This window comes from Scyliorhinus canicula, chromosome 9 (genome assembly GCF_902713615.1).
Source record: "Scyliorhinus canicula chromosome 9, sScyCan1.1, whole genome shotgun sequence".
NCBI lineage: Eukaryota > Metazoa > Chordata > Chondrichthyes > Carcharhiniformes > Scyliorhinidae > Scyliorhinus > Scyliorhinus canicula.
In genome coordinates, this window is record NC_052154.1 from 17,257,379 (window position 1) to 17,271,673 (window position 14,295).

Consider the following 14,295-nt stretch of genomic DNA (forward strand, 5'->3'; position numbering starts at 1 on the left):
ATCACACTCAGTCAGTATACACTGTGTATGGGACTGTATCACACTCAGTCAGTATACACTGTGTATGAGACTGTATCACACTCAGTCCGTATACACTGTGTATGGGACTGTATCACGCTCAGTCAGTATACACGGTGTATGGGACTGTATCACACTCAGTCAGTATACACTGTGTATGGGACTGTATCACACTCAGTCAGTATACACGGTGTATGGGACTGTATCACACTCAGTCAGTATACACGGTGTATGGGACTGTATCACACTCAGTCAGTATACACGGTGTATGGGACTCTATCACACTCAGTCAGTATACACTGTGTATGGGACTGTATCACACTCAGTCAGTATACACTGTGTATGGGACTGTATCACACTCAGTCAGTATACACGGTGTATGGGACTGTATCACACTCAGTCCATATACACTGTATGGGACTGTATCACACTCAGTCAGTATACACAGTGTATGGGACTGTATCACACTCAGTCCATATACACTGCGTATGGGACTGTATCAAACATGGTTCCCCCTGGTGGTTCAGGAGGGATACTGTTTCCCGGCTGGCTTTGCGCTGGCGGCTGTGCATGCTGCTGATATCCGGCGGCGCGTCATTTCCGTTCTCTCTCTCTCTCTCTCTCCCCGGTTCCTGCTGTCCTCTTGGTCACTCGGCGAGGCGGTGGCGAGTGAGTGACCGGCGCCCTGCGCTGTGTCGGCAACGGGGAGGGTTTGACCCGGGGCGGGGACGGCGGAATCAGGCCCGGTGCTGGTCGGCGGTCCCGGCTGCATGCAGCCGTCCGGTGCCGGGGACAGCCTGACCTTGGAGATGGTCCTGGGGCGCGGCTCTGTGCGGGGAACCCCCCGGGGGAGGGCTGGGCTGGGTGGGTCACCCCTCTCCCCGGCCTCCTCCCAGGGACGGAGACTGGGCCCGGCGAGATGCCTCATTTCACCAGGCCTGCAAATGCAGGAAGTAGCTTTGGTTAGGTGGATGGGGTTGTGGTGGGTGGGGGAGGGGGATAAGGGAGGGGAGACAGCGCCAAGGGCATCCTTTCCAGGCCTGTGTTAATTCCTTACATTCAGGGACCCCTATTTGGATGGGGGAATGGGTGGGGAGTGGGGGTGATCACACTGCCCAGGGCATCCTTTCCAGGCTTGTGATAGATTTCCATGCATCTGCTCCCTGGGGGAGGTGGGGGGGGGGGGGGGGGGGGGGGGGGGGGGGGGGGGGGGGGGGGGGGAGTTGAGAGAAATACCCTTCACCTCTGATCCCCACCGACTCTGCTGCATGTATTTTATGTGCAAAGCAGGGACGAGTGATGGGATTCTGTGCCATCACTAAATGTCTCTCACTGATGTTTAAATCCACTTGTGTTATTTAAGGTTAAATTTGCTGTCGGCCAGATGAAGGCTCCTTTCGCAGTTGAATGGGTGGGGGGATGGGGGGGATATGGGGGGATGCAGACAAGGGAGATTCGCAGCATTCTCAAGTGCCAGGTTACCTGGTCGGTCGTCTGGTTAGATTGGTCCAAACGGGCTGAGGGTTTCGCCTCTGTTTTCAAATTAGCACAACTGCTGACCCTTGAATTGACATGTCTTTGAGTGTCGCATGCAAGGAAATAATGTCTGGTTGCCATTCAGTTGTCCGTTACTTTACCAGAAGCCTTTAACCAGTTAAATCAGGGTGAATGGGTTCCTTTCCAAGCTGATTTATTTAAAAGACGTGACTGGGCCAAGTATGTCTCCAACTTGGGCTTTTATAACCTGTTTCTATTCTTCATTTTTCGGAATACTGCCCATCTAAAATTATTCATGCTGGACATTAATATATGTCTTATTCAGAAATAAATGGTTGCAACTTAACTGCATTTCCATACGGCGAAAGACCAAGCATATTTGGAATTTAATGTTTGGTTCACTTTTAGGACAACTAAGAAATAAGTTGGGGTTTAGTTGGGTAACTAGGTGTTCGGGTATCAGGGGTTGAAGAATTGATTATGGTATTTTGAATACTTTAACCATTCAAGCACTTGGACGGGTGAATTGCAGTTCCAGTCAGGTTCTACTGTCTGACTGGATCCTTACTCCAGCCGTTGTTCTGAAATTAGTTTCATGAGGATAATAACCGTGAGTAGTAAACTCAACCACAATTACCTCCTCATCTCTGTTGTGCAATTGTTGCTTACCTCTTGCTGGAGTGTTTTCTGCAACTGAATTTTGCGTAGTTGCCCTGCGCAATAGACTATTCTCTCTACAGCATTATTTATTTTAGGTTATATTAATATATACGTGATGTCTTCTAGTCCAGTCAACATTTGAACTTCCGAGTGTCCATTTTAATTAATTATATATAAACCGGGGAAGTGAAACTACTGGATGAAATCTTCATACTAGTTTATTACAGTAGATCATTTGAAGGAATAATCATTCTGGGTGTGGCCACCTAATTTTGATTGAGTGCAAATTCTACAATTTCAATTCCCCCATTGTGTCCTTCTAAAGCTACTCTGCAAGGTCATACTGAGTGTTGTTCAGTCAGCTCTGCACCAAGTGTGTCCCCCAACATAGGATACCTTGCAAGAATTGCTTTTGATAATCTGAATACTTAGGAAGGTTATTTTTTTGAGTATTTGCGTACCTTTAGTTTGCTGAGTGACTGGGATCTGTAGTCTGCAGTAATGCTATTGAAGACCCTCACTGAACTAAGGAAAGATAGACAGTCCAGGAAATATTTGTTCTCCATTTGGGCTGTGGGAGGTCCCACTGCCCATTTAATACTTCCAACAGCATTAATGATGCTTTATCTCAGATTACAAATGATTACTATGTGTTCACAATGAATGTTGAGCCATCCAACTCATAACTCTTCCTGTAAGGAAGATTAGGATGTTCAATTGAACCTTTTTTTTTGTTAAGAAGCTTATAATTCAAAAGGTGACTGGATTCATCTGATCAATCCACCTTTGGTTTTCCTAATGGCTGTTCACTTCTGAAGATTGCCCTTTCACTTTTTCTTTGAAGGTGATCAGTTTAGGTGCTCATGAATCACCAGAGCTTTGGTTTTGCGACTACCACATGCTGTTGAGGAATATGTATAGACTTTGTATTTACAAATACTCTGATCGTGTTACTGACAGGAGAGACTTGGTTCTGACACGTATGCTTTGTAAAACCATTGCAGGATGTTGGCTTCAAGGGCTCTGAGCCTCGTCACCAAGCGTGCGCTTTCGACTTCTGTTTGTGTGCGAGGACAGGGTGAGTTGCCAAATAATTATCTGGATAGACGTTATAAATTCTAGTGCTCAGATAGAATGATGGTCTAATATTGACTGATTGCATGTTCTGAATCTCCATTGAAACCTGCATTGCTGGCTTTTAGCCTCATTTCACGATTAGTGCAGTGTTTGATGTTTATGTAATGAATCGGCTTTCATTGTTTTTTTGGTTCTAATGACAGGTAAGTACCTTTACAATGGATGACATTTGGAGGTTGATGCTGGCTTTTGGTAGTGCAATGCACAGAATTGAACTTCTCAATGAAAATTTAAATGAAAACTATTCGCTGTGTGTTGCAACATCTCTTCCAGTTTCTGTGATGGAGCAGCACCCAAAACATTGCACCACAATCAATTTAGAAAGTTCTACCAGTCTTGAGAATGATGTCTAAATTAAAACATTAGCCTTTTGTCCTTGGTTCAGTGATAAATATGCTTCCCTAACTTCATTCAGTCAAAAGTTATATATTGTATGTGAGTGCTCTGCCAGTGAATAATTGCTGTGCTGAAAGATGGGAATACATTAAGCTTGAAAGGGTGGTTTGACTTGGTGAAAGATAGCATGAGCATTCCTAATCTTTATAGCAGCAGCATTGATTTAGAGTCCCTCTAATTGTTTTGAAGTGGGTGGGTGTTTTTTTTTTGTAGTTAAGCAGCTTGCAGGGATCAGCTTTTGTTCAGCCTGTGAGAAAACTTTGGGTTGCTTTGCAAGGCATGCAGTTAGGAGCTAACACTTGATACCACAACCTGTAGTAGTATTAACGTCCCTCAAGTCTACTACATGCATAGATTATGTCCTAATCCTAAATATATATAATGGGCCTGATTCTCTGTTTCTGAGACTTAGTGTTGACGTCATCCGTGGACTTTCCCGTCAGAAAAATCGGTGGCACACCTGCACCGGTTCTGCTACCGGTGAGAGGCTAGCACTGGTGCCGCGTGGTACAATCCCATGGACATCGGTGCAGGAATAGCCATGTCCGTGATGGACACTCGCAGGGCTGACGAGCTGCCGCCGCGCTTGAACAGTACATACATACTGATTGGGGCCTACACCCCACACACACTGATTGGAGCTGAAAAGATGGGACAGATTGTGCTGGAGCGCCCATACAGCTGATGGGTCGGCTGCGGCCAGCGGGCACTCGGGGGGGGGGGGGGGGGGGGGGGGGGGGGGTCACCTAAACCCAGGGCACCAGGTTTAAAGCGAGCTGTCAGCGGCATGCGCAGCTCCATGGCTGTCTTGCCGGCTGTGGTAATGGTGTTGCGTACCTGTCCACAGCCCACCTCTTGGCCACCCTGCACTACTCACCCCGGCCCTGGCAAAAAAAACCCCAGCCAGTGGCGCGACTGTCGGTGAAGTATGGCGGTGCTGGACACTGTCCATACGCCCTCGCTCTCTCTGAGCAGCCACCATGCCTGGGTCACAACATCTGAGAGCACACAGGGACCGCACGTCGGGAACTTGGCCCAACGGAGGCGGAGCATCGCGGGTGGGCCCACAAGTCATGAAAGATGTGCTGTTAGGTGGATTGGACAATCTGAATTCTCCCTCGTGTACCCGAACAGGCGCTGGAATGTGGCAATGCACAGAATTGAGTTAGTTGTCCAAATATGATCTGGCAAAAGGATTACAGTCTCTCTATAACCTCAAGACTTGTACTCTACTGTTTGTTCTATAATAATCTTTATTATTGTCACAAGTAGGCTTACATTGACACTACAAATAAGTTACTGTGAAAATCTCTTAGTCGCCAGACTCCGGCGCCTATTCAGGTACACTGAGGGAGAATTCAGAATGTCCAATTCACCTAACAAGCACGTGTTTTGGGACTTATGGGAATAAACCAGAGCACCCGGAAGAAACCCATGCAGACACGGGGAGAATGTGTAGACTCCACACAGATAGTGATCCAAGCGGGAATCGAACCCGGGACCCTGGCGCTGTGAAGCTTCAGTGCTACCCACTGTGCTACTGTGCCGCCCCATATACTGCAGCACACTTTCTCAACTGTTCTTCCACATTGTGCAGAAACCGAACGGGATTAGTCTCTCCCATATGTTTTTAAAAAAATGTTTTTATTTTCCTTTTTCACACTTTCTCACAAATTTACACCCAACAATAATCAGTAACGAATGTCATGTCAATCCCCATATCAATAACAACGATCCCATCCTCTCACCAAATATTAGCCCGCATGTTAACATAAATGACACACAGGATCCAAGAATCACCCGTAGTCACCATTAACACATACAGTCCTCCCCCCAACCTTCCTAATGTTCGATGTCATCCAATTCTCCAAAGTGCATAATGAATAACGCCCAGAAGTTGTAGAACCCCCTCTATCCTTCCCCTCAGTTCAAATTTGACCTTTTCAAGCGTCAAGAATTCCAGCAGGTCCCCCCCCCCCCCCCCCCCCCCCCCCCCCCCGGTCATGCCAGGGCACACAGAGTCTCTCCCATATGTTTAAATCTTCCTAAATCTGTCAATTTAGCCCCATTAATTGTTCCAATGCACACAAGATTACAATGTGGAAAGCCTTAAATTTTGAGTTGAATTGCATTTGCCATTGACCACTAAGTACTTCAGGAAATTGCATCCTCTGCTCTATTTTTAATGTCTTGAGGAAACTCGTGCTTGCGTCGGAGATCAATATCTGGAACATAAATGTAGACCAGAAGCTCTGGGATTTATGATGTCAAAAATACTGAGAGCAGGAAAATCGCTCAGTTCAGTAGCTCTTGGAGTGAATGTTGTATGTAGAAAATACGTCCAAGCTAAACTAACTACATTATTTATTAGTTTCAACAAAGCCAGGAAGCATTTGTTTTTACCTCCTCACGGATCGTGTGAATATGCGGTCTGTATGATCAGTAACTGATTTCTACATATTTTAACAAAGATTTGCAGAGATTAATCCAAACATTAGAGGAGGGAAAGCCACAAGATGATCCAAAGTATGTTAAATGCTGCTTTTCCTATGCTGGTATGTGCGCCTGTGTTTATGTTTTTTGTACCCTGATATCATTGCGAAATCTCTTGGCTCTACAGGTGTTGCAAAGATTGACAACTTTTCACTTTCCTCTTACATCGATCGTAAAGATGAGCCTCTTACCGCCGTTGACTTTGTGGATCAACTGTCTGGAGCGCAGAAGTCCCTGAAGGAGAAGGAGAAAAGTTCTTGGGTTTCTCTTTCCAGTGATGAGAAGTTGCAGTGTAAGTAACCAAAGTGATGTCTCGATCACATGCTGGCATCGGACCTGTCTTGACTCGGTGGTCGGCTGGAGGGCAGAGGGATTGGGGAGGGAACGTTGTGAGCAGGCGGGGTGCAAGGCAAGTGGTTTGAGGCCTGGTTTACTTCCAGCCAGCTGCAGTTTACTTCCAGCCAGCAATTGACCGAGAGAAGAAGGTAGGTGAGGACCTGGAAACCATTACTATCACGAAGGAGCAAGTGTTGGGCAAGCTAATGGAGCTCAGGATAGATAAGTCTCCTGGCCCTGATGGAATGCATCACAGGGTACTGAAAGAGATGGCTGGAGTAATAGCAGATGCACTGGCGATAATTTTCCAAAATTCGCTGAACACTGGGGCAGTCCCAGAGGATTGGAAAACAGCCAATGTGACGCCACTGTTTAAAAAGGGAAGTAGACAAAAGATGGGGAATTATAGACCGGTTAGCTTAACCTCTGTCGTGGGGAAGATGCTTGAGTCTATTATCAAGAAAGAGATAGGAGGACACCTCGATCGAAATTGTCCCATCGAACGGACGCAGCATGGATTCATGAAGGGCAGGTCATGTTTGACAAATCTCTTGGAGTTCTATGAAGACATTTCGAGCAAGGTAGACAAAGGGAACCCAGTGGATGTGGTGTACCTAGATTTCCAAAAGGCCTTTGACAAGGTACCGCACAAGAGGCTGCTGCATAAGATAAGGATGCATGGTGTTAAGGGTAGAGTACTAGCATGGATAGAGGATTGGTTGTCTAACAGGAAACAAAGAGTGGGAATAAATGAGTGCTATTCTGGCTGGCAGTCAGTGATGAGTGGTGTGCCTCAGGGATCGGTGTTGGGACCACAGTTATTTACAATTTATATAGACGATTTGGAGTTGGGAACTACGTGTAAGGTATCCAAGTTCGCAGATGACACGAAGGTGTGTGGCAGAGCAAAATGTACTGAGGACTGTAAAACCTTACAGAGGAACATTGAGTGAATGGGCAAAGGTCTGGCAGATGGAGTATAATGTCAATAAGTGTGAAGTCGTGCATTTTGGTAGGAGTAACAAGGAGTAACGGATTATTACTTAAATGGTAAAAAGCTGCAGCATGCTGCTATGCAGAGGGACTTGTGCATGAGTCACAGAAGGTTGGTCTGCAGGTGCAACAAGTAATTAGGAAGGCAAATGGAATTTTGTCCTTCGTTGTGAAGGGGATTGAGTCTAAAAGTAGAGAGGTAATGTTGCAGTTGTACAGGGTGCTGGTGAGGCCACACCTGGAGTACTGTGTGCAGTTTTGGTCTCCACACTTGAGAAAGGATGTGCTAGCACTAGAGGGGGTGCAGAGGAGGTTCACTAGGCTGATTCTGGAGTTGAGGGGGTTATCGTATGAGGAGAGACTGAGTAGATTGGGATTATATTCACTGGAATTCAGAAGGTTGAGGGGGGATCTGATAGAAACATATAAAATTTTGAAGGGAATGGATAAGATAGAAGTAGAAAGGATGTTTCCGCTGGTAGGTGAAAGTAGGACAAGAGGGCATAGCCTCAAGATTAGGGGGAGCAGATTTAGGACTGAATCAAGGAGGAACTTCTTCACTCAGAGGGTGGTTGAAGTATGGAATTCCCTACCGAAAGGCGTAGTAGACACTACTTCATTGAATATATTTTAAAGATAGGGTAGATGTTTTTTTGAAAAATAAAGGGATTACGGGATATGGCGAGAATGCGGGTAAGTGGTTCTGAGACCACGAATAGATCTTGTAGAATGGCGGAGCAGGCTCGAAGGGCCGGACGGTCTACTTCTGCTCCTAGTTCTTATGTTATGTTTAACTGCATGAATCTCAAGATGCCTTCAATAAACACTTATGATTATACGAAAGGAAGAGATCTGTTTACTCAAATTATTAATATCTGCAAAAAAGATTTATGAAAGTTCAGGGTAGCACATCTTCAGAGCCAGTTATTCGGTAACTTAAAGCATTTACATTTGTCATTGTTTTCACCATGTGTGAAGGTTCTGCGAACTTGTTTTGTGGGTGCAAATCACTCCTGGCGGTTAAACTGACAGCCAGTTGGTTAAGTCAAATCTCTATATGCACAGACAGACGAGCAATATAGAGGGGAAAGTGAATAGGATAGGAATAGAAGGATATGGACCCCGCAAGTCTAGAAGATTTTAGTTTAGATGGGCAGCATGGTCGGTGCAGGCTTAAGAGGGCCGAAGGGCCTGTTCCTGTACTGTACTTTTCTTTGTTCTTTGTAAAGTGATCAAATATTAAAACATAAAAGGATATGGATCTCTGCACTGGGATGACTTCCAGCCAAGTCTTTCTGAAGTTCAGGCTTTCATTTTGGTATTTCTTCCTTCGAGGCTTCGGATGGGTTTCTTTGGCAAGCTTATCTAATTTTTCTGCAGACTCAGCTTGATTCCATGTTCACAGCACGGGGCACATTCTGCTTTCAGGACAATAGAGCAATTCTCTCACTTCAGCTAGAAAGAGTGAGAGAGAACGTTCCTTTCACTTCTGCTAAGCTCTCTCAGAAAATATCATGCAGGGGAGATGCGGTGGCGCAGAGGTTAACACTGCTGCCTCACAGCGCCAAGGACCCGGGTTCGATCCCAGCCCCGGGTGTGCGTCCGTCCGTCCGTCCCTGCGTTCGCATGGCGCTCACCCTCACAACCCAAAGCTGCGCAGGCTAGGTGGATTGGCCAGGATACATCGCCCCTTAATTGGGGGAAAGAAATAATTCCAACATTGAATCTTCTGCTTAAAGGCACATCCCGATTTATAGGTCCATGAACCAAAATAATAACAGTTAAAGAAATGGGAGCAAAGGAAATACACAGAAAAGGATTCTTACAATAATAAGAATGAGAAATAAGAGCTTGCATAGACCATTCAACCCTTTGAGCGTGCTCAACCATTCAATAAGATTGTGGCTGACCTATGTCAAGTCCACCTTCCTGCACCATCTCCCTGTCCTTTCTCGTTTTTTAAAAAAACCTGTGGAACTCAGTCATTGAATATACTTAAGAGCTGAGCATCCAAATTCCAAAGATTCAAACATTTTGAAGAGATGTCTCCTCACCTCAGCCTGAAGTGACTGACCCTTTATTCTGGGACTGTTTCAGCCTCCCCAGCCAATCGAGCACTCAAAACCTCTTCCCCCTGTGTGTTCGGATGTGTATTGAGAAGTATTTAAGTGTTTAAACCAAATTTGCTGCTGATCTTTTCTGGATTCTTATTTTTTTGTTTCATATTCTGGTTACTGAAAATGACCTGGGCTACGTGCTATTACTATAAAACAATTGTGTGGCAACTGGTACACTTAAAATCCACTGCAATTGTTATTTTCGTTTTACCCCTCCGGTTCTTTCTCCCTTTTCCCTCCGGAGATGGTAGTGGATTTCTCCACGGGCTTGTGATGATATCGATTCGACAGAAGGAAGAGGACGAGATGTGAGGCAAAGTGCAGTGTCCCCCCCCCCCCCCCCCCCCCCCCAAAATCGCTCTGAAAGTGCATGCAGCACCTTGCTATTTCATCTCATTTTTCTTTTCTAGTAGCCTGGCGAATAACTCCTGGCTGGCAGGTGATTGTGAAACACAGGGTTTGGAACATACTGATTGGGTGGCAAGCAACGTATCGTACTTTGCTTTTTGGTTCGACACCTCACTTGGATCACCGAATGATACCGTATAAAAGGAGGCCAATTGAGCCATTGTACTTGCTGTTTCCCTGAAAACGTTTTGTGATTACTCCTGTTTCCCTGCCCTTTCTCCATAGCCATGCAAGATGTTAACATAGAACGATACAGCGCAGTACAGGCCCTTCGGCCCTCGATGTTGCACCGACATGGAAAAAAAACTAAAGGCCATCTAACCTACACTATGCCCTTATCATCCATATGCTTATCCAATAAACTTTTAAATGCCCTCAATGTTGGCGAGTTCACTACTGTTGCAGGTAGGGCATTCCACGGCCTCACCACTCTTTGCGTAAAAAACCCACCTCTGTCCTATATCTATTACCCCTCAATTTAAGGCTATGTCCCCTCGTGCTAGCCACCTCCATCCGCGGGAGAAGACTCTCGCTGTCCACCCTATCTAACCTTCTGGTCATTTTGTATGCCTCTATTAAGTCACCTCTTAACCTTCTTCTCTCTAACGAAAACAACCTCAAGTCCATCAGCCTTTCCTCATAAGATTTTCCCTCCATACCAGGCAACATCCTGGTAAATCTCCTCTGCACCCGTTCCAAAGCTTCCACGTCCTTCCTATAATGAGGCGACCAGAACTGTACGCAATACTCCAAATGCGGCCGTACTAGAGTTTTGTACAACTGCAACATGACCTCATGGCTCCGGAACTCAATCCCTCTACCAATAAAGGCTAACACACCATAGGCCTTCTTCACAACCCTATCAACCTGGGTGGCAACTTTCAGGGATCTATGTACATGGACACCGAGATCCCTCTGCTCATCCACACTACCAAGAATTTTACCATTAGCCAAATATTCCGCATTCCTGTTATTCTTTCCAAAGTGAATCACCTCACACTTCTCCACATTAAACTCCATTTGCCACCTCTCAGCCCAGCTCTGCAGCTTATCTGTGTCCCTCTGTAACCTGCAACATCCTTCCGCACTGTCTACAACTCCACCGACTTTAGTGTCGTCTGTTCTCTTACACATATTCACCCAACTCCCTTTTGAAAGTTGTTATCGAATCTGCTTCCGCCTCCTTTCAGGTAGTGTCTTGGAGGTCGTAACTCTTTTAAAAAAAAAAAACACAAAAAAACTCTTGTTTCTCTGGTTTCTGAATCTTTTACCATTGTGCGTGTTTACTATTGTCAAACCCTTCCTGATTTTGGACGTCTCTATCACATCTCCCCAACCACTTCTCTTTTGAAGTTTTTAAAAAAGTTATAATAATAATCGCTTATTGTCACAAGTAGGCTTCAATGAAGTTACTGTGAAAAGCCCCTAGTTGCCACATTCCCGTGCCTGTTCGGAGAGGCCTGTATGGGAAATAGCATGCTAAAAAACATTGCTTATTCAGATGGTTTGGTTTTGTTTCATTTCCTCAGTGTATCGCATTCGCTTTGACCAAAGCTTTGCAGAGATGAACAAGTCATCAAGTGAATGGAAAACTATTTTTGGTGGAGCCTTATTCATGATGGGTTTTACTGGACTGATTGTCTTCTGGCAGAGGATGTTTGGTAAGTGCAGTGGGGTTGGTTGGTACTAGATAAGAGCAGTTATGTCGAACCTTGTGTTAGGTCACATTTCATGTATGCAGCACAACCTCCTGCATTATCTGTGCTTGAACAGAATGAATACCCAGTGTTGGGGGGAACTCATTGTCCTCTGGCAGAGGATGTGAAGTAGAACAAAGTTAGTTGTCCCAAGATAAGAACAGTTATGTAATTCTAGATGAATAAACATTGGGTCACATTGTATATATCATATCTGCAGCACCACCTCCTAGAATCATAGAATCCCTAAAGTGCAGAAGGAGGCCATTTGGCCCGCCGAGTCTGCACCGACCCTTCGAATGAGCACTCTATCTTTGCCCCCCGCCGTAACCTACAACCTGATCTGCACGTCCCTAGACACCAAGGGGAAATGTATCATGACCAATCCACCTAACCTGCACATCTTCGGACTGTGGGAGGAAACCCACGCAGACATGGGGAGAATGTGCAAACTCCACAGACAGTGAATTGAACCCGGGTTTCTCGCGCTGAGGCAGCAGTGCTAGCCACCATGCTGCCCTCCTGTGCTGTCTCTGCTTGAACTGTGTGCGGGGGAGCACTGCAATTTGCTGAAGAATGTATGCAATTTTAAAATTCATGTACTAATGAAATATTCAGGAATACTTTCAAATTACAACTTCATAGTTAAGGGGAATCGTATGATGGAACATGGGAATAGAGGGTTATGTTGATAGTTAGATGAGACCTAAGTGGGGCAGAAATGCCATCATCAACTGGTTGGACTGAATGGTCTGTTTGTGCTGCATATTCTATGTAGTTCTACGCAGTAATTCTGCATCGTTTTAATGTCAAAGATTTCCTGTTTTCAAGATGAAATGGCATGCGTTCTGAAGCTGTGGATAACTGATATTTTCTGTCGTATAAAACTGTTGTAGCAACATAACTTTATGAAGTAAACATTCCGATAACAAAATTAAGATGTTACTATCAAAAAAGCTGGCAAGACTTCCAAGCGGAGGAAATATACATTTAATAACTTTCTCAATTATACTCCTGCTGCAACAGTTTATTCAATATTTGATTTCAGCTGGAGAAATTAGTTGCTAATGTGCGTGTCTAATGTGCGTGTCTTGCCCACAGTTTACGGTGATGTTCCTCACACGTTCTCCGATGAATGGAAGGCGAAGCAGACCAAGAGAATGGTGGACATGAATGTGAACCCAATTGAAGGCTTTGCTTCGATGTGGGATTATGAAAATAACAAGTGGAAGAAATGAATATGCACTGGAATCCTTAACGGTTACTCGTTTAACATTTCAAATATCAGCTTGTGTTCAGGAGTTTAACTTGCAGTCTCGAGTTAATGTGTAAATTCGATAATAAACTCGACTGGTTTACGTGAATTTGTCTGTTGGTTGTATTTTTTTTAAAGCAGCAAATTCTAACTTGAGATGGGAAGGATGCAGAAGCTAGAAATAATACCCAAATTTTTATTTTACATTAAAAAACCTAGTTTGGTCTTTGGACTGAATGGTTGAAATGTTTCGGCATCAATCCTTCCAATTTACTGTAATCTAAAGGGTGTATTAATGATAGTCAAATTACACCATGTCCAAATGTGAGGGTCTTGAGCAACTGCTGTAATACCATTAATATAATGAATTTCTGCACATGAAAGTGATGTGTTCAACGTTGAATGTATTATCCATTTTGTCCCTTTTATGGTGAGCTTCACTTTTTAAAGAAGTATTTTTAATTGGCATTTTCAATTTTACATAGTGAAACATTGCGTCAGATGTTTACAGTTTATACAGTTCCTGTGTACATACAATCTACCTTGATATATCCTCTCTTCTCTCTTTTCACCCCCCCCCCCCTTGGCATCGCCTTCTTCAACTCTGGGTGTTCCATCACTGAATTCCTGTTCTCCCCTTTCCTCCCACCCTTCCTTATGTGTTTTGTGTTGCAGGCCTGGTGGGTCCGGAGGACAACGACGACGGCGGACGGGGTTCCTGCCTCCTTTCCCACCTCATGCTTCTTCCTGTGGTTCCCCTAAGCTTCCTCCTCATGCCCCCCCCTCCTTTTTGTACCTCTTAGTGGCGTGCGTTTTTGTCTGCTCTCCCCCATCTCTCACTCTTTCCCTAGTCGCTGTTGGCCTCAAACGTCTCTCACTCTTTCCCTAGTCGCTGTTGGCCTCAAACGTCTCTCACTCTTTCCCTAGTCGCTGTTGGCCGAACAATTGCCCCCATGCTTTGAAGAAGCCTTCCGACCCTCGGATTGTGTATTTGATCTTCTCCAAATGGAGAAATTATGCCAGGTCTGCCAGCCATTTGCAGCTGTGGGTGGTGCTTGCTAATCGCCAGCCGAGCAGGATTCTCCGGCGTATGATTAGGGAAGCAAAAACATGCGTAGCTCCGGCTGTTCTGATCCCCAAAGATTGCCTCTCTTGGGCACGGCTCCACCTTCACCCCCACAACCTTGGACATTGCCTCGAAGAAGACTGTTTAGAACCATAAAAATCTGGGGCAAGCCCAGAAAGAAAGTGTGGGTGTGGTTGGCCGGGCCTCCCTGGCACTGTACAC

At 45.2% G+C, this 14,295-nt stretch overlaps 1 protein-coding gene across 1 annotated transcript; it reads left to right on the forward strand.

Annotated features, from left to right (window-relative positions):
- Positions 1-568: 568 nt before the first annotated feature.
- Positions 569-13,116, forward strand: LOC119971122. The gene is made up of 5 exons (XM_038806286.1): positions 569-687; positions 3,180-3,253; positions 6,329-6,493; positions 11,585-11,716; positions 12,854-13,116. The coding sequence occupies exons 2-5, from the start codon at positions 3,181-3,183 to the stop codon at positions 12,988-12,990; spliced, it is 507 nt and encodes a 168-aa protein (XP_038662214.1). The 5' UTR covers positions 569-687; position 3,180; the 3' UTR covers positions 12,991-13,116.
- The last annotated feature ends 1,179 nt before the right edge of the window (positions 13,117-14,295 follow it).